The sequence below is a fragment of the Mauremys mutica genome, chromosome 7 (assembly GCF_020497125.1).
Source record: "Mauremys mutica isolate MM-2020 ecotype Southern chromosome 7, ASM2049712v1, whole genome shotgun sequence".
NCBI lineage: Eukaryota > Metazoa > Chordata > Testudines > Geoemydidae > Mauremys > Mauremys mutica.
Genome location: NC_059078.1, coordinates 75,024,551 through 75,046,464, shown reverse-complemented (window position 1 = coordinate 75,046,464; position 21,914 = coordinate 75,024,551). Strand labels below are relative to the sequence as shown.

Below are 21,914 nucleotides of genomic sequence, written 5' to 3'. Positions count from 1 at the left end.
GTTATATTAATCCCTGGTGTACACCCATTTCAGTCAAAGGGTGTTCAAACCAACACCAATTATGGCCCAATATTTCAACCTTTGTTCCACTTGCATCAATTAACTGGATGGTACAGCGTGATGCAACATGATTTTAACATGAATTTCTCTAGAGGTTTTTATGTCTTAAATCTCCGAGCATGTAGAGCCAGATTCTAAGCTTGAAGTCAATAGCTTCCCACCAATTTACACAAGCTAAGAATCTGGCCCTTTACTATTGTTCAGCATTTATTTATCTATCTTTGGGCTAAGTCACAAGGCCCTTCTAAAGACATAATCTAGTTCTTATTCAGGAAAATTGCCATTGCTTTCTATGCATGTTTGTGTGAGGAAAAATTGACAAGGGCCTAATGATGTGACCCAGTGCCATTAAAATGTTGATCGTTAGAATCTTGTGTAAATTTAGGCAGCATGTCACATTCATATCCCGTCTCTTTAAAATTCTGTTCTCTTTTCAATTCTAACCTTGGACGTGTGTGTCAAACTTTTGTGTTAGAGACCCAGTCAAGTGGATATGGATTTAATAGCTATGATCCACTATTCAGCATCATTTATCCTAACCCTCTCAATGATGATAGATTTAATAGTAATCCACTCCAGCAGATATGGATTTAATAATTCATTAATTTCCATACTCAGTAATAAAAATTGAAAATAGAGAGTGAGCAGACAACCATCTAAGGGAAAGAAGACTGTAGAGCTGGGAATTAATTTGTGACTGTTAGATTTTATTTCCAAGAGGAAATTGGGGGCATTTTGAATATCCGGGCAAACAATGGGAAATTATGCTGATTTACATGAGGTGATGATCTGACCTTTGAACATACAAATACAACATGTAGCACTTAGGACTTGGGTCATGTTACCTGTTTTTAACACAGATTGACATTCATGGCTAGTAGATCATAGGCACAGGGAAACTATGGAGCATACCTGAATTTTTAGTTCATACACTTCTTTCTTTAGTTTACTTGGGTTTTTTATAACAGAAATAGCTCCAGTCGTATTATTTATTTCAAAAGATCCTTCACTTCCTGTCACAAGAGAGAGGGACATTTGATTATGGTGATCACAGTTTCCAACTTCCTGAAAAAGAAGGGTTCTTAAAAAAACATGAGCAGTAAAATGTACAGTGTTTTGTATAAAAAAGAAGTTGTAGTTACTGTCTAGCCACTAGATGACAATGGACTGTGAGGTAGGGCACCTAGCGCAGCCTCTGCAAGGAGTAGTAACTTACCGGCCTGAACTCACTTTGGATAGTAAGGAGGTAAAAATTTCATTGCTACCACATTTTAGGCATATACCTGGTGGTCATCAGCAGGGTGAATGTAGATGCTTGAAGTGGTGCAGTTTTTCTGTATCATGTAACGTTTAAATATTATTGAGCAAAAAAATCATACAAACGGCCATAACTCATAGAAACAATTTAATTTTTAACCCAAATTGGCAGAAAGCGTCTAAATACAATTGATAATGCAACTATGTACTCAAAAATAGTACTGTTTTAGAAAGTTTGGGAAATATTTTGCCCCAGGTGATATTTTATGCATTTTCCCATACTTTCTTTTTGCCTTTGATTAAAACACGGCAGTCTGAGCTCGTCACATGACAGTCTGAGCTCATTTGTACCATGTAATACATCAAAATATTTGTCATTATTTGTGCAATGGATTGAGTTGTGAAGTTTTGCAGATAAGACTTTCTACCCCCTAATAATAAAACATATATTTCTGATATCTGCTTGCCCAGAAGCATAAGTCTAAAGCACCCACGATACAAATGTAATTATCTTTTTACAATCACTGAACACAATGATGATATATGTAAACTATTTATGTAACAGCAATGACTCTTGGTAAGAGGGCTGTAGAATGTCTTGTATGACTATATCATGTGAATTACAAAGTATAATAACGTACTCTTATGTAATCCCTACATAACACTATGAACTCCTGAATGTCTAATGAAACACCCCTTGGGCGTTATCAAACTCTGGAGCACTCCATCTAGCTCGAAAGCTTTTCTCTTTCACCAACAGAAGCTGGTCCAATAACAGACATTACCTCACCCACCTTGTCTCTCTAGTACCCTGGGAACAACATAGCTACAACAACACTGCAAAAAACACATAAATGTGCAGTCAGATAATACTTGCTCAGAGCCTTATCTTTTGTGCAGAGATGCTGATGCTTCCCACAGTGCTTGTTGAGTGATTGCTTGATGCTCATGCCATATAACACTAAATAGTCTGGCAGTCTAGTGTACTGCTCCTCCATTATCAATTAGGTTATAATATATATCTGGCTTCTCTTCCTGAAGAAGTCTGTGTTCTGCTACATTTACACAACCCTATTTAGCATAATTCACATGACCATACTGGAAGTCAAGTGGAATAATCTTTACCAATATCTCAAGCTACATCGACTGGTTTTCTTCTCTCTTTGCTGCTATGTAATCCATCAGCAGTTGGGAGAAATCTATTAAATAGTTTTCCCAGAAGAGAAATGTATCTGAACATTTTTTTTCCTTGGGTAATATAAATATCCATGAGCTGGAAGGGTGATTGGATGCTGTTCATGATGTCTGCCTGCCAGAGCATTCTGTGTTTCCACTGTTTTCTCTGTGTGCCTTCTCTACATCTTCAAATGCTTCAATCCATTTGGCGCTTTCTCCAAGAAGCATCTCTTCTCATCTTCTGGGAGAACATAATTGTTTATGGAATCACTAGCTGCCATCCATTTCAAACCATTCATTGCCTTATTCATAAGTTTGTGAATTCTAATGCCACAGTTATATACTTTCACTCTTAGAGCATGGCTGATGACTGAAACACCACAGATTTGCTTCCACAAGGATGTCACTTGCCTGCATCAGACTGCCTGTATCACCCTTGAAATTCATTGCATGATGCATGCTTCCCATCTGAAGGTGGTCATGATCAAATTCATGTTAATTCCACCATTTAATCAACTGAGTGTTGCAGTAGATTGCTTCATGATACACACCATAGGTCCAGTTTTGGATTTGAGAGGGAAACATACCCTGAAGCTGTTTCATCATAGTGTACACTGTATTAACATCAGTTGCTGGTGCAGGAATCATTGGACAGTAGCCAATATTCATAAAATATAAAATAGCAGACAGGACAAACTTCTCAAATCAGTCTATTCTACAAATACTGACACATATTTTGATGTGTTACATGGTACAAATAAGCTCATGCTGTCTTGTGTCTATAGACTTTTGCTTTAACCAAAGGCAAAAGTGTAGAGGAAAATGCATAAAATATATCACCTGGGGCTAAATATTTCCCAAAATTTCCAAAACTGTGCCATCTGTTTTCAAAGGGATGTGGGGTTCCTAATAGTTAGTTAGCAAAAGAAAGATCAGAGAGATATGCACAATATACAGAAGGGATTCTACATCAGGGTGGAGATCGGAGCAAGGTCAACAGCATTTCTCCTTCTATGTAACACTATCCTCCAGACGCACAATAAACTCAACAAAACAGTACTTCTGTGTTAGAAAGAGGGGATAAAATGGGAATGGGATTCACCGGACACATTTTTCAACCGTGCTTTGGATACCGTTGATTTTGGGTTCCGTGCTTGCAATGCCTTAAAAAGGCGTGATTTTCACAAAGTGCTGAAATTCAGTTTCCATTAAGGTGTCTGAAGTTGGATATTCAAAATTACCAGTCACTTTTGTATGTACTGATTTCATATGCAGACAGAAATAAAAATGAGCCTTCTCAGTTTAATTAGCAAATACTTAATAATGCCTCTGCAAAAACAAGACCCTCTCTCGCTAATATCAGCTAAAGTGAGAAGTCTGACAATCTAACCAGAAAACAGTCATTCCTTCTGCAGCATATATCTCTAGGGGCCTTAGATAGCTGGGCATTTAAAAACTCAACCTCTTAAAAGATGATACTGTGTAAAAAGGCCTTCTGTGGATATAGGGTCAAATTCTGACCTGAACACCCACTGAGGCTCACAGGCAGAATCTGGCTGATGGAGCTGGTAGGGCTATGTACTGATTTCAGCAAACCCACTCTTCCATGTGTCTAGGCAGAGCATCAGTTGCACCATTTGTACTATGCTCCCTTTCTGACATGGCTAATTCGCCGAGCGAAGCAGAAGGCAGCTTCTGGAAATATAATAATCACTTGGGTGCTTGCTGCCTCATCTTTGCCCCATCTCCTCTGATAAAGGTAGCCTGCTGCATGAAGAAAGCAGGTAGGAAATGAAGGCACAGGAAAAGAGCTTGACTGAAAATACTTCATTAGTCTGAAAGGGAGACTTACGCCGGATATTTCTCTCCCTGCTCTGCAGCATGTATGGAAATCTGGCCATGAATTGGGTTTTGTGGCAGAGCCCAGGCACTCATGGACAGGTCCATTGTTGCTGCAAGGAAATCAAACTGAAAAGAAAAACTCAAACCTGGAAGAGTTGCCTTTTCAGAAATATCAGAGAGGTAGCCGTGTTAGTCTGGTTCTGTAAAAACAGCAAAGAATCCTGTGGCACCTTATAGACTAACAGACGTTTTGCAGCATGAGCTTTCGTGGGTGAATACCCACTTCGTCGGATGCAAGAGTGGAAATTTCCAGGGGCAGGTAAATATAAGCAAGCAAGAAGCAAGCTAGAGATAACGAGGTTAGGTCAATCAGGGAGGATGAGGCCCTGTTCTAGCAGTTGAGGTGTGAAAACCAAGGGAGGAGAAACTGGTTCTGTAGTTGGCAAGCCAATCACAGTATTTGTTTAATCCTAAACTGATGGTGTCAAATTTGCAGATGAACTGAAGCTCAGCAGTTTCTCTTTGAAGTCTGGTCCTAAAGTTTTTTTGCTGGAGGATGGCCACCTTAAGATCTGCTATTGTGTGGCCAGGGAGGTTGAAGTGTTCTCCTACAGGTTTTTGTATATTGCCATTCCTAATATCTGATTTGTGTCCATTTATCCTTTTCCTTAGAGACTGTCCAGTTTGGCTGATGTACGTAGCAGAAGGGCATTGCTGGTATATGATGGCATATATTACATTGGTGTATGTGCAGGTGAATGAACCGGTGATGGTGTGGCTGATCTGGTTAGGTCTTGTGATGGTGTTGCTGGTGTAGATATGTGGGCAGAGTTGGCATCGAGGTTTGTTGCATGGATTGGTTCCTGAGCTAGAGTTACTATGGTGCGGTGTGCAGTTACTGGTGAGAATATGCTTCAGGTTGGCAGGTTGTCTGTGGGCGAGGACTGGCCTGCCACCCAAGGCCTGTGAAAGTGTGGGATCATTGTCCAGGATGGGTTGTAGATCCCTGATGATGCGTTGGAGGGGCTTTAGCTGGGGACTGTATGTGATGGCCAGTGGAGTCCTGTTGGTTTCTTTCTTGGGTTTGTCTTGCAGTAGGAGGCTTCTGGGTACACGTCTGGCTCTGTTGATCTGTTTCCTTATTTCCTCGTGTGAGTACTGTAGTCTTGAGAATGCTTGGTGGAGATTTTCTAGGTATTGGTCTCTGTCTGCAGGGTTAGAGCAGATACGGTTGTACCTCAGTGCTTGGCTGTAGACAATGGATCTTGTGGTGTGTCCGGGATGGAAGCTGGAGGCATGAAGGTAGGCATAGCGGTCGGTAGGTTTTCGGTATAGGGTGGTGTTAATGTGACCATCACTTATTTGCACCGTGGTGTCTAGGAAGTGGACCTCCCATGTAGATTGGTCCAGGCTGAGGTTGATGGAGGGGTGGAAGCTGTTGAAATCGCGGTGGAATTTTTCCAGAGTCTCCATGGGTCCAGATGATGAAGATGTCATCAATGTAGCGTAGGTAGAGAAGGGATGTGAGTGGACGGGAGCTGAGGAAGCGTTGTTCCAGGTCAGCCATAAAAATGTTGGCATATTGTGGGGCCATGCGGGTGCCCATAGCGGTGCCACTGATCTGGAGATATATATTGTCATCAAATTTGAAATAGTTGTGTGTTTATCCTCACATTTGATGACAATATATATCTCCAGATCAGTGGCACCGCTCTGGGCACCCGCATGGCCCCACAAAAACCTGTAGGAGAACACTTCAACCTCCCTGGCCACACAATGGCAGATCTTAAGGTGGCCATCCTCCAGCAAAAAAACTTTAGGACCAGACTTCAAAGAGAAACTGCTGAGCTTCAGTTCATCTGCAAATTTGACACCATCAGTTTAGGATTAAACAAAGACTGTGAATGGCTTGCCAACTACAGAACCAGTTTCTCCTCCCTTGGTTTTCACACCTCAACTGCTAGAACAGGGCCTCATCCTCCCTGATTGACCTAACCTCATTATCTCTAGCTTGCTTGCTTATATTTACCTGCCCCTGGAAATTTCCACTCTTGCATCCGACGAAGTGGGTATTCACCCACGAAAGCTCATGCTGCAAAACGTCTCTTAGTCTATAAGGTGCCACAGGATTCTTTGCTGCTTCTTCAGAAATAAAGGCTGATTACATGAAAGCCCAGTCATTCTTCTCTCTAATTTGACTTTAATGCTCATTTTAAAATGTCCAATAATGCCTTGTTTTGTGAATATCTGCAATACCCGCAACTTCATTAAAGTTCATTAGACACCACACTGAATGATACAGACGTATGTGGCAGTAAATCATTAAGATTCATAAGCCTGAAAAGTAAAGCCTGACTGAGAAGAAGCTGAAGTCAATAGTTGTTTCAAGCAACGATACATCATGATATTGCCCAATTACCATAGGGAAACTGGTAACTCAGAGTGTGACATTATGTACATTCTGTACAACAGCATATTTTGAAGCTTAAGGTTTCCTTTTTAAAACAAAAAAGTGATTTTCAACAAAAAGTGTAATAATAATTACTATTCATAAATAATTAACAATAGCATGTATGGTTTCCTTGCATTTTGACAGCACAAACTCAAGGTGTAGAATAGGGGCCTCTCTTGATTGAGGCCAGTGTTTGCATGGGGGTGCGAGGAAGTAAGGCAGTGTTCTTCCTCCCATACCTATTCCCCCACCTCCAGGGCTTTGAGTGGCCGGAATAGTCTCCATCTCTTCCCACTCCAGAACCATGATTGGTTCCCTCCTCTCCTTTCTGCTCCCCCACTTCCTGCTAGTGAAACCTCACTACAATGTACATGGAAACGTGAATAAAATCTGCTGGCCTTGAAGTTGCATGGGTCTCCCAGTGTGTTCTTCTGCTGGCTACCAGTTTAGATGGGAAAGTCCCTCAGCGCAGGGATCATTTATGTCTAGTAAAGTGCCAGGCACAATGTTGGTTCTTAAACAATAAATAAGCAAAATAAATGATTCCAAGATGAGCAATGTAGCTCCATGAAGCAAACACTAAAACTCAGTGAATAATCTCTGGGCTGCTCCCAGCTAGACAAGAGCCAGGAATAGTTTCAGGTGTCTGACCCTATTTCATGAGAGGTATCTTCAGCTTTACTAGACTCTAGCATGCTACGTTCTGATTTAATGTCATGTCTAGCTTTGACATCCCTTAGGATTTCGCGCCAACTCTGTCTACTCACCATTCACAAGACAGTAATGAATATTATTAGGCTTTCCTCGGTCACCGTCAAGAGCAACGACTGTTAGTACCTCAGAGTCCTAAGGAGAAATGAGGAATTACAGCTTAGGCAGTGAGAGCAAAGAGCAATGAAATTGCTAGTGAATATTAATAAAATCCACTCCAGCCAGTTCCTCCCCTATAACCAGGTGATAGGTGCTCTTGCTGTGGCTGCATGAGGACGACAGCAGGGGCCCATGCTCCTGCCAGAAAATAAGTCACAGCCTGACTTTGTATCAGGCCATTTGACTAGTTGAGCTACAGGCCCTGAGTGTGCTCAGGATTAGCCTTTGGGGCAGGCATCTTCCCCCTATTAAGGGATCTGGGGCTCTTTTGCCTCTACTCTTCTACCAGTAAAACTCCCACTTGCCCATCCATGTGCTGCAGCAGAGGGACTGGTTGTTCCAGGCCATTGTGAGGCCTGTACTGCTTGTAGACGCTTTCCTGTTCTGCACTGGGAGTTGATACGGAAGGTCAGGTAAATTCTCAGTGTGAAATGCTGCATGCTGACAGGTCAGCTCGTGTGTGAGTCAAGTGACAATTAAAATGGGGGATGTCCATGCCATTGAATTTGGTGAACAGGAGATGGGAATGTCGCAGGACTGCAAGCGCTTGGCCTGGGACTATTCATTACCAAGATGGAATGTTTTCTGGCTTATGGGCTAGGCTAGCTGGTCAGGCAATATAGCTGACCAAGACCAAGTTAGTTCAGGGATTGACTGAAGGAGACCTAGGGGATGTCCTAATTATTAGTTGGAACAAGGGATACCCTGTGCTCAGGAAATCAGCTGCAACTAGCCCTTGCTGCAAGGCCTATTTTAGGTTTTCCTTGTGATGATGATTATGATTATATTCAGTGCCATCTGTGCCATTCTTTGAGAATGGGAGCATCCCTACTGTAGCATCCTGAGCCAAGATCATGCCAATCATTTTAGTGTCAGCAAAATGTAAGGATCCACAGGAAAGGCAGAAGCAACTTTTCTGGCTTGTGGGTCACACAGTTGTGGCAAAGTGTAACTCTGGCTCACAACTGTTAATCCTTTCTGTTGCCAAAATACTGTACTGCCTTGTCCTTTTCCCACCTGCTCTTCTGCTTTTTCTGACAGCCTTTTATGAGCAACTATGGAATCAGAGAATGCTGCTCTACTCCCCTGTGGAATGGTTACTAAACCCATGTGAGCATTTCATGGCAATGCTGAGTACATTAGCCCAAACTGAGGCAGTGAATTCTATTCTGCAATGGTTTTAAGTACTGTTGCTCTTTACTTCTCAGGGAACAGACCACCATGTTAAGTGGACAGAGCCTGGTAAAAAAGAACCAGAGATGGACACAAGCCATACATTTGGATGAAAGCTTCTAAGTCACACTTTGGGAGTGTTCACCCTCTAGGTTTTAGTTAGGCTCATGACATTGCGAAGACTGGAGCCACTTACAAAATTCAGGTGCAGATTGGAATTCCCTGGCCATCCAAAAGTTTGAGAGAACTCAGTTTTAAGATTTTTGGTTCGTGTCTACCTCCGATTTTAAGCAGAGGAAGTCAACTCTATTTCTTCTCTCTGCTCCTCACAGAGACATTATATTCATTTAATGAGGGTATTTCATTTCCTAAAACTCCTCACTTAGTACTTGTCTTGCAAGGTCCTCTCTCAGTTCCTAATGATATCAAAGGTGTTGAAATGCCCAACACCTTGCAGGCTCAAGTCCTCTGATTTGATCCTGGAAATGCCACTCAACTGTTGTAGACCTCAAATATATATGTACAGGTAACTACTCCACAGGTTTCCAGTGCTTTGAATTGCAACATCTGATTGCCACGTAATTCACCAAACAGCAGATGATCATTTCTGTTCTCTCCAATAAAATCAAGATAGACAGCAGAAGCAACCTATGGATCCCAAGGCAATGTGATTGGTAAGTGCTATGAAACAACAAGGAACATTTGTGGCTGTCTTTAAAATTTTAACAGTCTTTCATTTTGCCTAATTAACATTGCTGTGGGGTAGATGGTTACCAACGTCAATAAGTTTTGCACAATTGCCTCACACAGATAGGCCTCTTGACTGAACTGGGACTGTTCCCTGAGTAAAAATACTCAACACAATGAGCCAGGGTGGCACATTCTAGGCCCCTTTGTAAATTTCAATCTACATCAACATAGAACAAGGGAACCCTGAGATAATGTTAAATAGTTGTAAATAGTGATTGGAAATATTTTCATGACAACAACTGTATACTTCGAACAATGGCAAGGTTCTGTCAGAGCAATAGCAATAACACAGTTTACCGTATGTGCTGGCAAAACCCTTCCTCAAAGAATTACTTAATTTCTTTGCCATATTGATGAACAAGATATTCAAAGAGAAAAAAGATGGATACATAGCCACAGAAAATGTCAGTGTTCTATTTCTAACTTTTTTATGCTGGAAGATGGATTTAAAGAATGGCTATTGGAAGAACACCAGTGCAATCCCTTGGATAGAGATAGAGCACTTTGTCCTGGGTTAAAAATGTTAACTCCAAGAACAGCACCACCCAGAAAAAAAAAGGAGCATCTTCATGGAACTAAAGCTGAATGTGTAAGTAAGAGTGAAAGCAGCAAGTGCGTTTCTCTGTGTGAAGTTTGCTGTAATGGCTGAGGCCATGCTGGGAAGGACACTAGTATTTCCATCATTATATCATCATAATAGTGTAAATTGCAGGGCTCAGACTGGATGTAATTAATACTTACTAACCCATGGTTTCCACAGTAAATACCATGTACTCTGTGCACTTGATAGATATGGGTCTTTCAAGATCGCTTGGTAACTACATAGAGTAAATTAGTGTATATCACATTTTTTATAGCCTCTTTCAATCCAAAGGATTTCAAAGTGCCTTAAAAACTACCTACAATATATACAGTAATCCCTTCCACCTCACCACCCTGCTGAAATGCAGCACTTTAGGTAAAGAACTACAGCAACTATTTAACAGCAGACAGCAATGCTAAATTATAATTTAGGACAGAATAAAGTAAAGAAAACTGCATCTACTGAAACTGCAAGGGAAATGTAGGTAGACAGACTGTAGCCACACTGTCACTAGAAGTCAGAGACTACAACTCAGTAACTTTATGACTAATAATACCATTTGTAGTCATATGTGCTAAAAGAGGGTAAATCAAAATCTCATGCTTAAGAATGAAAGCAGGTCTGCACTGGGCTTAGGGAGGAATTTCCATCTCCTTCATATATAACAATTGGCTAGAGATATGGTTGTTTCACTTTTCTTTGAAGCATCTGGTATAAGGCACAGCTGGAAGCAGGATAGTGGACTTGACGGACTATGGCTATGACTAATACCCTTTGGACTATATGCTACGGTTAATACCCTTTCTGTTTCCATGTGCCTGAATTGTTACTCAGGATTCTTCCATATCATGGAGCACTCAGAAGCTCCACAGTCTGCCTGGGCTGTGTGGCCATGGAATAGAAATGGAACCTGATGGAGATATCTCCTCAGCGGCAGTCACATACCTGCTGTGTAGCCACTGACCTCCTCTCTCCACTTGCAAATTATTTGCCCGATTGACAGTTTGGTTTCAGAGCTGTCAGCTGACTCTACCAGCTGTAAAGGCCGCTTGGCCCATTCCACCTCCGGAGCCATCATTCAGCAGAGAAGATCCCACATTATTAGCATGTCAGGGTCACCTCCTCCCTAGTGACTCCAAGGGAGACGATGTCTGGGATCGGGTAGCTTATAGGGCAGTCATAGAGTTTTCCTTGGCCCATACCCTAGCTGATGGCTCCAAAACAGACCTCTCAGATGGTAAGTACAGGTTCATTTAGGTCAAAGATCTCCACTTGCACCAATAGTCAGAAGCCTCTGCAGGACCTCTGCAGGGCTGGTTGGGTTAATGGGAATCGCTCATTTGAGTTCTCAAACGCTTTCAGAAGCACTGCAAGTCCCTACCATGGAGTGGCTGTTAATCATGATCCTACTTGTACAAGTAAAAAATCGCTTTGGCTTCAAAGAGAGCTGGAGCAGGCTCTCTGTGATTTTGTGATGGACACAAATAAGTACCAGCATGAGATTTACCTGACTCATTTCACTTAAGATTCAAGTCAGAGTGTGAACGTAGGTCTCCAGAAGGCTGGTGCTGTAAACCACTGTGACACCTGGCCCCACTGGTTTGTCATGTTAAAAGGTTTCTCCATTGCTTCTGGGTCTCCTGTAGGTGAAAGTGATACTCACCGCCAGGGTGTCCTCATAGACATAGCCATAGTAGGGAGTCCCAATGAACATGGGAGGGGTGTCCTGAACATCTTCCACATTGATAGTGACTGTGGTTGTGGCTGAAAACACCTTGTTGTCTCCCCTGAGCTTCCCACCACCGTCCTACAACAGAATGCATTGTCAAGTCATTATGCTGAAATTCACCCACTGGAACTCCTGATTGGAGATTTATCAGCTCACAGAACCACACACTCCTGATTAGTGCACTCCCAAAACTAATGCATCTCCTGCAATACATACAGGGCTAGAATCATCATAACAAGAATGTGTGGAGATATTTATTCTAATCTTAGCAAGAAAATGGTCAATAACAGGTGGAAACAGATAAACAGATAGCTTTAGAGCTAATCAATGAATGCCAAGAGTTATAGAAAACTCTGCTCTGTCCTATTCCCTCTATTTGTGGTTTGTTTGGTTCCCTCTTTTATTAAGCAGACAGTACTGAATCTCCCTGGAGTAATTTTTAACATTAAAAGTTGGTTGTGCCGGTACATGGAATCACATGTGTTATTTTGCGTTTGAGCTCCTATTTATCAATGCCACCTAGGAAAGAAAATCAGTCTTTGCAGGAAACAGGTGAGTGAGAAGAAGAGGCCAAATCTGGAAGAACATCTATAACTTTTCATTCTAAATGTAGGGCATAACAAAAGACACTGCTCCAGGAAGTGCATTGCTGGGGAAGATTAAATTCTGTATGTGATCAAAGTCTCCTAAGGACTCTTGTAAAAGCAGCAAAGAATCCTGTGGCACCTTATAGACTAACAGATGTTTTGCAGCTTGAGCTTTCGTGGGTGAATACCCACTTCTTCTGATGCAAGACTTGCATCCGAAGAAGTGGGTATTCACCCACGAAAGCTCATGCTGCAAAACATCTGTTAGTCTATAAGGTGCCACAGGATTCTTTGCTGCTTTTACAGATCCAGACTAACACGGCTACCCCTCTGATACTAAGGACTCTTGTGACACAGTCAAAGGTGTGGAAGAGCATAAATCTGGGAATTGTTAAGTGGCCACGGTGCAATCAACTCTGTTTGTGCTACTGACACGACAGAGCCAATTAGCGAGACGACTCAGTATATGAGAAGATTTTAACCCCTTAACAATTATGCTGGCTATTAAAGCAGTGAATTGTTTTGCATCCCCACTGTAACAAGAATAAAGCACTTTTATGCAGGGATATGTCCACTCTCCCCCAATCCCAGCCACTCTGCACTATAACAAAGACAGGTGAATTTGGACTACATTTTGCCACAAACTCCTCCCCGGATCAAGTCTGGCCCCAAAAAATTAAATGATGCCCAGGCCAACCTCTACTCATAAAACACAAGAACACTCAAAAATGTTCTTTGTGGCCTAGCAGAAGTTGTGTCACCTCATAGCACCTGCCCAAACATGTCTGTCAGAACTACAGGTCCCATATATTTCTGCAAGTCTCTGTACCTCAGGCCTGGTCTACACTAAGAAGGGGGGTCGAACTAGGGTATGCAAATTCAGCTACGTGAATAGCGTAGCTGAATTCGAAGTACCCTAGTTCGACCTACTCACCCATCCAGACGCGGCGGGGTCTAACTCCGCAGCTCCCCCGTCGACTCCGCCACCGCCGTTTGCAGTGGTGGAGTACCGGAGTCAACCGCAGCACTTCCGGAGTTCGAACTATGGCGTCTAGATCAGACGCCATAGTTCGAACTCTGAGAAGTCGAACTCACCGCATCGACCCGGAAGGTAAGTGTAAACCTACACTCAGACTTAATAGTTTTACAGTCTGTTATGAGTCTACAGCAGTGCCACAAGCACAGACTCCATAGGATTTATAGTAGTGGGGAGAGGAGTGGAATGTGCAGCTGCCTCTAAAGGATATGAATAACTATGGTCCATTAGTCAGCCCGTAAGAGAGGGAAGAAAATATATGGTTTTTGGAGAAGAGATGTGTCACCTCTGTTCTGCAGCATGACTATTCTCCACCTGCTGTACTGACAAAGAGCAGTGATGCACACAAACACTGCCAGTACTGCAGTTAATTACTCTACTTTATGTGCTGGTAACTCTGACTCCTAGATATTGCTTCATGCCTTCATAATGGTGGGTTCCCTACTACAGCGCACACACTACGGATTACCGCACTAGCCAGAATGAGGGTAACTCTGAAGGTATACTCCTCTGGGTCTAATTTTTCCCCATTCTTCTTTGGGCCATCCTCAGCTGTGGCTTTCCACAGTTAAAGTCCTTCCCCTCCCTGCCTCTTCTTTCAGGAAAGAGCTTGATACCTTTGCTACCACGGTGACAAAATGAGTTCTTGATTTTTCATAGTCTAGAGTGATCCCTGTTTTGATGCGAAGAACACCACTGTGTCGGTCTATGGTAAACTTATTAGTACGGATGTTCTAGAATAAAAGAAGAGGAGAAGTGGTGAAAGATTACTGGTATGGAAACAAGATTGGTATTTGGACTTTTATTTAGCTTGCTAAAGATATAGACTAGAATAATAAACAGAGGTGGGTAAACAGTCTGTAATGAATGATTCACGTGATTAATTTCACCTTGTTGTGTTCAGGAACAATTTATGAACAGATCACAATTTTCTCATTATTCAAAATAATGCAGCAATCTTAACTTAAGACATTTCCCAGCCTTTAATATTTAACTATGTAGCCATAATATTCTGTTAACAATTTATTGGATGGAATTAGTTGGGTTTTTTGTTTTAGAAAATAAAAAGATGAAAAAAAAACCCAACCCACAACAAAATTGTCCCCCTCTTCAGGACTTCAAAATTCTACTTGCTTCCAAAAAACTGGCAATTGTTCATGTACAATCCATTATCTGGAACAGTTGTCAGGATTTTCAAAGGTGATTGCTGAATTTTGGATGCCTCATCTGAAGTGTTTTAAAGAAGTCTGATTTTGATAAGGTGCTGAGCATTTACCCTCTGAAAATCAGGGCTTTTTAAGGTGTCTCATGGTGGGTACCAAACATTGAAGCACCCAAAATTCACTGGTTGTGTTGAAAATCTTGACATATTTGAGTAGACACCACTACTAGAATGTTCTATCCTGTATATTGTAAAAGGCCAACACGTGAGAGAGAGCGTGCCGCTGTTATGTGATACTTGGGAGCTCTCAGGGAGTGAGCCAATAGATCTCACGGAGCCTTTTGCTTCAACCAATGCACACTTTAAGTGGACTTTTTGCTAGACTGATATGTTAGGCATATATACATGTATGGCACGGCCTTTCTTCGCTGCACATTTTGTGAGGTTAGTGAAAAACCCTACGCAAAATGAATTACGTATGAGATTTTCAAAGGATCATAACTTGGTCATATCAAAAGCAAATTTCAACAGGGCACTCAAAGGTTTTTCTTAACGGTAAGGCTATGTTTGTGCCAAATTTCAATTTTCTACATTCATCTAACCTGGCTGCATTTAGCACTGTTCACAAAAAGTTTGCAATCATTTTTTTATAATGGGAAAATACATTTGTTCAGTGTCCTCATATTCAAAAATGACTAAACCAATTTTTCCTCAAACTAACAAAAATTACCTTCAGAAAGAGCACAAATCTAGAAAATTTCTGCCACAAAGGTGAAAGTTTTAGGAGTTAATGAGCAACACCTAACAAGGGGATAGGACAGATAGAAATATGCTGTCAAACAAAAGCATAGCCTGTGAAAATTGTCATGGTATTATAACAATGCTCTGTAAATAATGTGCCTCTTCAGTGACTGACTACGGGTGACATTAAACAATGCAACATATTGTCTGCTAGCTCTGCCTCTTGCTAAGGAGAAAATGAGAGTCACTAGCATCTGAAAAGTGGAACAGAGTGGCAAACCGCAGAACAAAAATGACTGTGAAAAAAAGTAAGAGACTCACTTTCTGTGAGAGAAATGGGTTTTCACATAGTGACCTGATCTGAGGGACTTGTCAGAATTGCAGAGTGGATTTGTAAGTGGCATTGAATTTAAATAAGAGTTAGATTTCCTTTGCAGTAAGATCATTGTGTTTGCTTTTTGTGTCTTTTTTGGCTGATTACAGTACTTGGTTTAGGATGTTTTTTTCTTTCAGTTATCTCATGGTAAGACAATTAGCTTTAATTCTACATAAATATTTGCATTTTCTCAAGTAGACATTGATTCCTGCACTCACTTTTGTCTAAGTAATACTGTAATGAATGAGTTAGTCTATGTGTACCACTTCCTCTTACTGGGGAGAATCAAAATTATTCAGTGGCAGGCTAAGCTTTTAGCAACAGTAATTCAGGTTGTAGCCACCTTTTCTTTACAGGATTGTCTTAACGAGGGAACGTGGTCAACCCTTTCAAACATGCCTTTCAAATATCTGTTATTAGTTCACCCAAGGCAGTGCCCTTGTTTGTACTTCTCTTCACTGAGATAGTGCAAAAGTGATAGTTGCTACTTGCCTAGGCTCCCGATAAACAAGAATAAGTGGGGAAGAGAAAAGGAAGCAGGAAACATGAGAATGCCAATGATGTGGCAGGAGACAGATGTTCTGTTAGAACCTTAAAACACTGCATAAGTTAATCATGTTGCAAGTATGAGCAGGAGTAGAGCAGCAAAAATGAAAGGATGTGTGAATATATCTGATGGAGGTAATAGAAAAATATTTAGCTGTACGTATTAGTTTTTTGGCAGATGGACCCTACTGCACCATCAGATCACAATGCAGAACCAATCACAGGAGAGTTCTTTCTCCGCTGACCTTCTCAGCTGTCTGACTTTTATCCAGAGTTATCGGGAGTGCAACAGAAGTTTTCTGACCCACCTGATAATTCAGCCGTGTTGTTCCCTCCTCCCACACTAAGGCCTTACTTAGTATAAAAGTTGCACAGATTTAGTTATCTTGGCATAGTTAAAGCAGTACATCACCCGTACTGTGTATGCAGTTATATGGGTGTAAATGTACTTATACTGGTAGCTTATTATTATTATTATTATTAAGCTTATTCCCAGAGAGGAAGGGAAATAATCTATAGGGGTATAAGCTACCTCTTTCTGATCTAACTGCATCTACACCAGAGGTTGTACCAGTAGAACTACTACAGTAAAACAAAACAAAAAAACCCTGAGAAGCAGAAGGAGTGTTGTAGCTGAAACACTGCAGAGAACCACGTGTGGCTAGAAGCAGCTGAGGAAGACTGAGGAGGGATCAGAGAAGGCATGAGTAGGGCTGAAGATGATTGAATCCTGAATTGAAGCTGAATGCTAACAGTTCCCAGTCCACAATCAACCACCCCAGCCTTTTCCTAGGAGGAGCATATTAATTTAGAATCTATTTATCTCATGCATTGTCTGGGATCACTCCTACTGTTATGGTGACACTTCTAACAAGCTCCATGGCCTTGTTTTTATCCTCTTGGGGCCTGAGCGCCTCAGTAAATGAGACAACTTTTAAACATACATGTAATGCCAATACCTGCAAGAAGTAGGTGATACTTCCCCCGGAACCCGTGTCTTTGTCCACTGCCTCGATCTTAAAGATACTGCTCCCAGAGGGAGTGTTCTGTGAATCAAAACAGTTACTAGAATCAGGGGGACTGGCAGAGTAATGAGAGAAAAGATGAGAAAGGCAAGAAATGAGGAATGAATGAGAGAGGGATGGAAAGCAGCAAAGGAATGAGAAACCTAAAAAAGAAAAGCAGGTGGGAATGGGGGATTCAGAAGGTAGAAGGAAAAGTGATTGAAAGGCAGGAGAGAATGAAACACAGAATGTGATGGAGAGTGAATGGGCACATGTATGAGTGGGGATGAAAGTGAGGGAAATTATGGGATAAAAGAGGAAGAAAATATATTAAAAATAAGGGAAAGATTGGGGCAGAAACAGGAAAAGAGAAATGTCTGTGTAGGGGTCAAGAAGACAGAGAAATCTTCCTCTTCTATGATGTTGCTCCTCCTCCCGTTGAAGTCAGTGGTAAAATCCCCATTGATGTCAATGGGAGCAGGAGCAGGCTTCCTGTGGAAAATAGTGTGCAAATAAGCATCACAGCTTTCCCATGGGAGACCACGCGCATTCAGACAGTGGAGAACACCACAGCATGACTTCCTCACTAACCATACACTTTAGTGACACTCAAAACCTAACCAGCTAAACACTGAGTTAATCACATTAGTGATGGTATATTACAGAAAACACATTAGTTTCTCTTCCCTGCTCCCCATTCAAACATACTTATAGCATGGAAAAAACCCTCAACCAACCTCTGGGACTTGGACTATGTAAGGTGTGTTGATAAACTCTGGACTCTCATCATTAGCATCTGTAACAAGGATTCGGACTTTTTCAGCAACCTGGAGTGGAATATGATGAACACTTATTGAAATAAACTAAATTACACCATACGCTTGTTCATTTGCATACTATGATCCCGACTGGCTAAGAAGTTCAATAGCAGTGAAAAACTGCTTTGTTGTGGAATGTCCTCAAGCTACCATCATTCAGTAGGAAAATGGAAAGAGAGAACATCATAGGCTTCTTAAAGAATTTCCTCCCCCCGCCTCCGCCCCCAAAAAAGAAAGAATGTAAAGCTTTCCATGAGAGTATTATTTACTGATGTATATAATGACTTTCAAATTCTCAGGGCACTCTATTAACAACAGATTATGGGGCTGATTTTCAGTTAGTTTCACACTTACTAGACTCTTCAAGAGCTTCAAAATATACCTGATGCATGCACACAAATGAGATATCTGTGCATAGGCAAGGCTATAGGTGCCTAGCTGGCTATGATGTGCAGATATCTCATTTGATACCACTGGTGCATTAACTGGGTGTGTGCAAATGCATGCAGCTAACTTTGAAAATCTGGTCCCATTTATACCTAGAAATCTCACTCTGGCATCCAACATAAAGGGTACCTCTTCTTGGATGAAATGCGGTAGCTAACATCAATTCCCAGCAAAACTGCACCATTTTTTGTGAAGTAAAGATGTATACTTGATCCAGATACTTTTATTTAAGGAGATTTCTATGGCACTGCTCATTATATCTGAGCCTCCTAAACATTTATTCTCACTACACTCCTCTGAGTAAGGAAGCATTGCAGAGTATCATTATTCCAGTTTTACAGAGGAGAAAAATGAAAACACAGAGATTAAGGCCCAGATCCTCAAAGGTATGTTGGTGCCTAACTTCCACTGAAATCAATGGGAGTTAGGCACTGAAATACGTTTGAGGATCTGGGCCTACGTGACTTGCCCAAGTTCCCATGGATAGTTTTGTGGCACATCCAGAAATAATACCCAAGTTTTCTGACCACCAGTCCTGTGCCTTAATCATAAAACCATCCTTCCTATCTTTAAAACAAATAAAAACAACAGGGAAATGTATGGGTCTCAAGTGGAATTAGGTCAGGATATTGGTGCAGTCACTTCAATTACTCTTATGAAAATGATATCAGGCCCTTAATAATCAGACTTTCAACAACAACAAACCAACAACAAAACAAACAAACAAAAACAGCACTCCAAGCAACACAGAGCTTCTTAGTGCAATGCCACACCATGCAAGTTCAGTAGTGACTCAAAGGGCGGAATGCCAGCTACTGATTCTCCAACACTAACTCCTGCAACACTGAATTTTTCATTAGAGGTCTTCAAAAATTGACCAGGCCCAACTCTTCTTTGGGCTTGAGACCTACTATGGTCTCAGCCTGAGGTGACACCTTGTATGAAAAGATACCATGGTTTTACAGCCTACTTTGAGTCAGACTTTTGCCTTGGACCACAGAATCCAAAATCAGTTTGAAATGACTGCAAGGAGTTGGATTTAGGTCTGAGTTACTGTGATTTCATCAAAGAGCATAAGGAGCATAAGACCCTCATTGGGCCATGTTTTCTTATAAAACAAGATACTGTCTGAAAGGTAGCTAATGCAGAAAGGGTGAGCTTGACAAGCTTTGGCACATGTGAATACTCACTGTACTCAGGCCATCTGAAATACTGACTATAACTTCAATCTCATCTTCTTTCTGCAAACAAAGACAATTCATTTAAACAGAGGTCCAGTATTTAGCAAAATTATTCAAGGAGGGTTTGCGTATTTAAATGGCTCTCAAGAATACCCAGAGTTATAACAGTTAACACTAACAAAGTGGGTACTGGAAAGGAAATAAAGCCTCATGTTTTGGGGCATAAGACGATCTCTAACTATTAGGGATTAGGATGAGTCTTTCATGGGGGAGGGGGAGAAATTAGCCTGCATCGACATTTTGTGGGATTTCTTGCATTTCCCTCTGAGGCATCCAATATTGGCCACTGTTGAAGACAGAATGCTGGACTAGATGGACCATGCAATTTGATCCAGCAATTCCTATGTGTGAGCTGCTGGAAGTCAACTTTTGCATTTTTCAAGAAAATACTAACTCAAAAGGTATTGTGTGAAACTTCTGCTCATTTGGTGCACAGTAGTTTAAGGGATTTAATAAATATTGGGCAGTCTCACCTGAAAAGGATTTGCCCCCAAAACAGGTCAAATCAGGAGTTTAGAGCATCTGATCTTGGAACAAGGTTGCCTAATATGCCATGTTTGGTGGGACTTTCCTGAGCTGACAGGAAGGGCTTTCATTTAACTGGATACATGTCTCTTAACCCATTTTAGTAACTTTTATTTCTATTATTTGTAATCAGTCCCAAATGAAATATTTAAGGAAATTCAACAGCGGCAGCAGGCACTTAATTGAGGGTCTGACCCCTAAGAAAATATGCTTGTGTGTATGTGGGAAAGAGCATATATGCTGAGCAATATTCATTTTTGGTATCATAATCAATCTGTCCTTGAAAAATAATTACAGAGAACCCAACTCATCTTACATCTGGGAGAATACTAAAGAAATTCAGATTCCATCTCCTAGAATTAGAGAACCTTAGCTGCATCAGGAACTAGACAGAAAACAGCGTAGGAATAAGCAGTGAATTTTCTACTTGGCAAGAGTTTAACAGTTGTGTACTCCAGGATTCTGTAGTAGAAGCAGTGTTATAAATTAACTGGAAAAGGAGGTGACAGGTGCAATAATATACTGTATTATATTAATATGGATAGAATTAGACTGCAGAATAAGTTTACATGATTTGGAGGCCAAATAGACTCAGATTTTATGGCCAGAAGGGACTGTCATGATCATCTAGTCCGACCTCCCCACACATTGCAGGCCACAGAACCTCACCTACCCTTGTCTGTAACAGACCCATAACCTCTGACTGAGTAACTCAAGTCCTCAAATCATGACTGAAAGATTTCAAGTTACCATTTACACCAGGGTCTGAACTGACACTCTCCCTTAAAACTACTAATCAAATTAAGAACTTGAATCAATTATAGAAACATGCAGATGGGTACCATTTCATTGTACTTTACCTCTCTATCAAGCTCCTCAATCAAGGTGACATTTCCAAAGTTTGTGTCAATGGCAAAGTAACTTCTTGACCCAGTTTCATAGGTCATTCCGTAGGTCACAGGATCTCCTTCTGGGTCGGTTCCATTCAGAGTGTACACATGTGTACCTGAAAAGAGATTTAGTCATTCCATGAGACTTCCCAATGGTAACTTCAACCAGGATATGTTTTCATTGAACTATTCCTTATGCATTTAGTTCCTTTTTATGGTTAGTGAAGTTTTGTAAACCAGCTCCGATTTCTAGGAATGTATTCATAGAGGTACAGAGTTTAAGGTCAGAAGCAAACACCAGATCATAAGTATACAGTTCAATAGTTACGATTCTGCCTATTGGTTAAACCCAGATAATCAGTGTGGGCAACTGGTCCTCCCCTTCCAGAGCCCTCAGCTGCAGAATAGCATAAAGTTCAATCCTCTCCCCTCATAAAATTCATTTGGATGAAGAGTAGCTGACTAACCCTGAACCCAAGCAAGGCTGAGGTGATGCTGGTAGGAAGAAGTAAGAGCTCTGAATGATTTGTATCCTCTGTAACATTCCCCACTATTGAGGGTAACTGTCCACAGATTGTTAAACTCGTCCACACCATTGGGGTCCTCAATGCTATTGGATGCCCAGCCGGCCATGGGAGCATTAAAATAC

General features: G+C 41.3%; 1 protein-coding gene across 1 annotated transcript in view; it reads right to left on the bottom strand.

Annotated features, from left to right (window-relative positions):
• CDHR1 (cadherin related family member 1) overlaps window positions 1-21,914 on the bottom strand; it is a 59,874-nt gene that overhangs the window by 27,849 nt on the left and 10,111 nt on the right. Inside the window, exons 3-10 of the mRNA XM_045025425.1 lie at window positions 21,236-21,381; window positions 19,800-19,850; window positions 18,082-18,171; window positions 17,300-17,386; window positions 14,133-14,249; window positions 11,827-11,970; window positions 7,555-7,633; window positions 973-1,073 (exon numbers count right to left, since the gene is read on the bottom strand). Of these exons, the coding sequence (XP_044881360.1) occupies window positions 973-1,073; window positions 7,555-7,633; window positions 11,827-11,970; window positions 14,133-14,249; window positions 17,300-17,386; window positions 18,082-18,171; window positions 19,800-19,850; window positions 21,236-21,381 (815 nt within the window). The remainder of the gene's footprint in view (window positions 1-972; window positions 1,074-7,554; window positions 7,634-11,826; window positions 11,971-14,132; window positions 14,250-17,299; window positions 17,387-18,081; window positions 18,172-19,799; window positions 19,851-21,235; window positions 21,382-21,914) is intronic.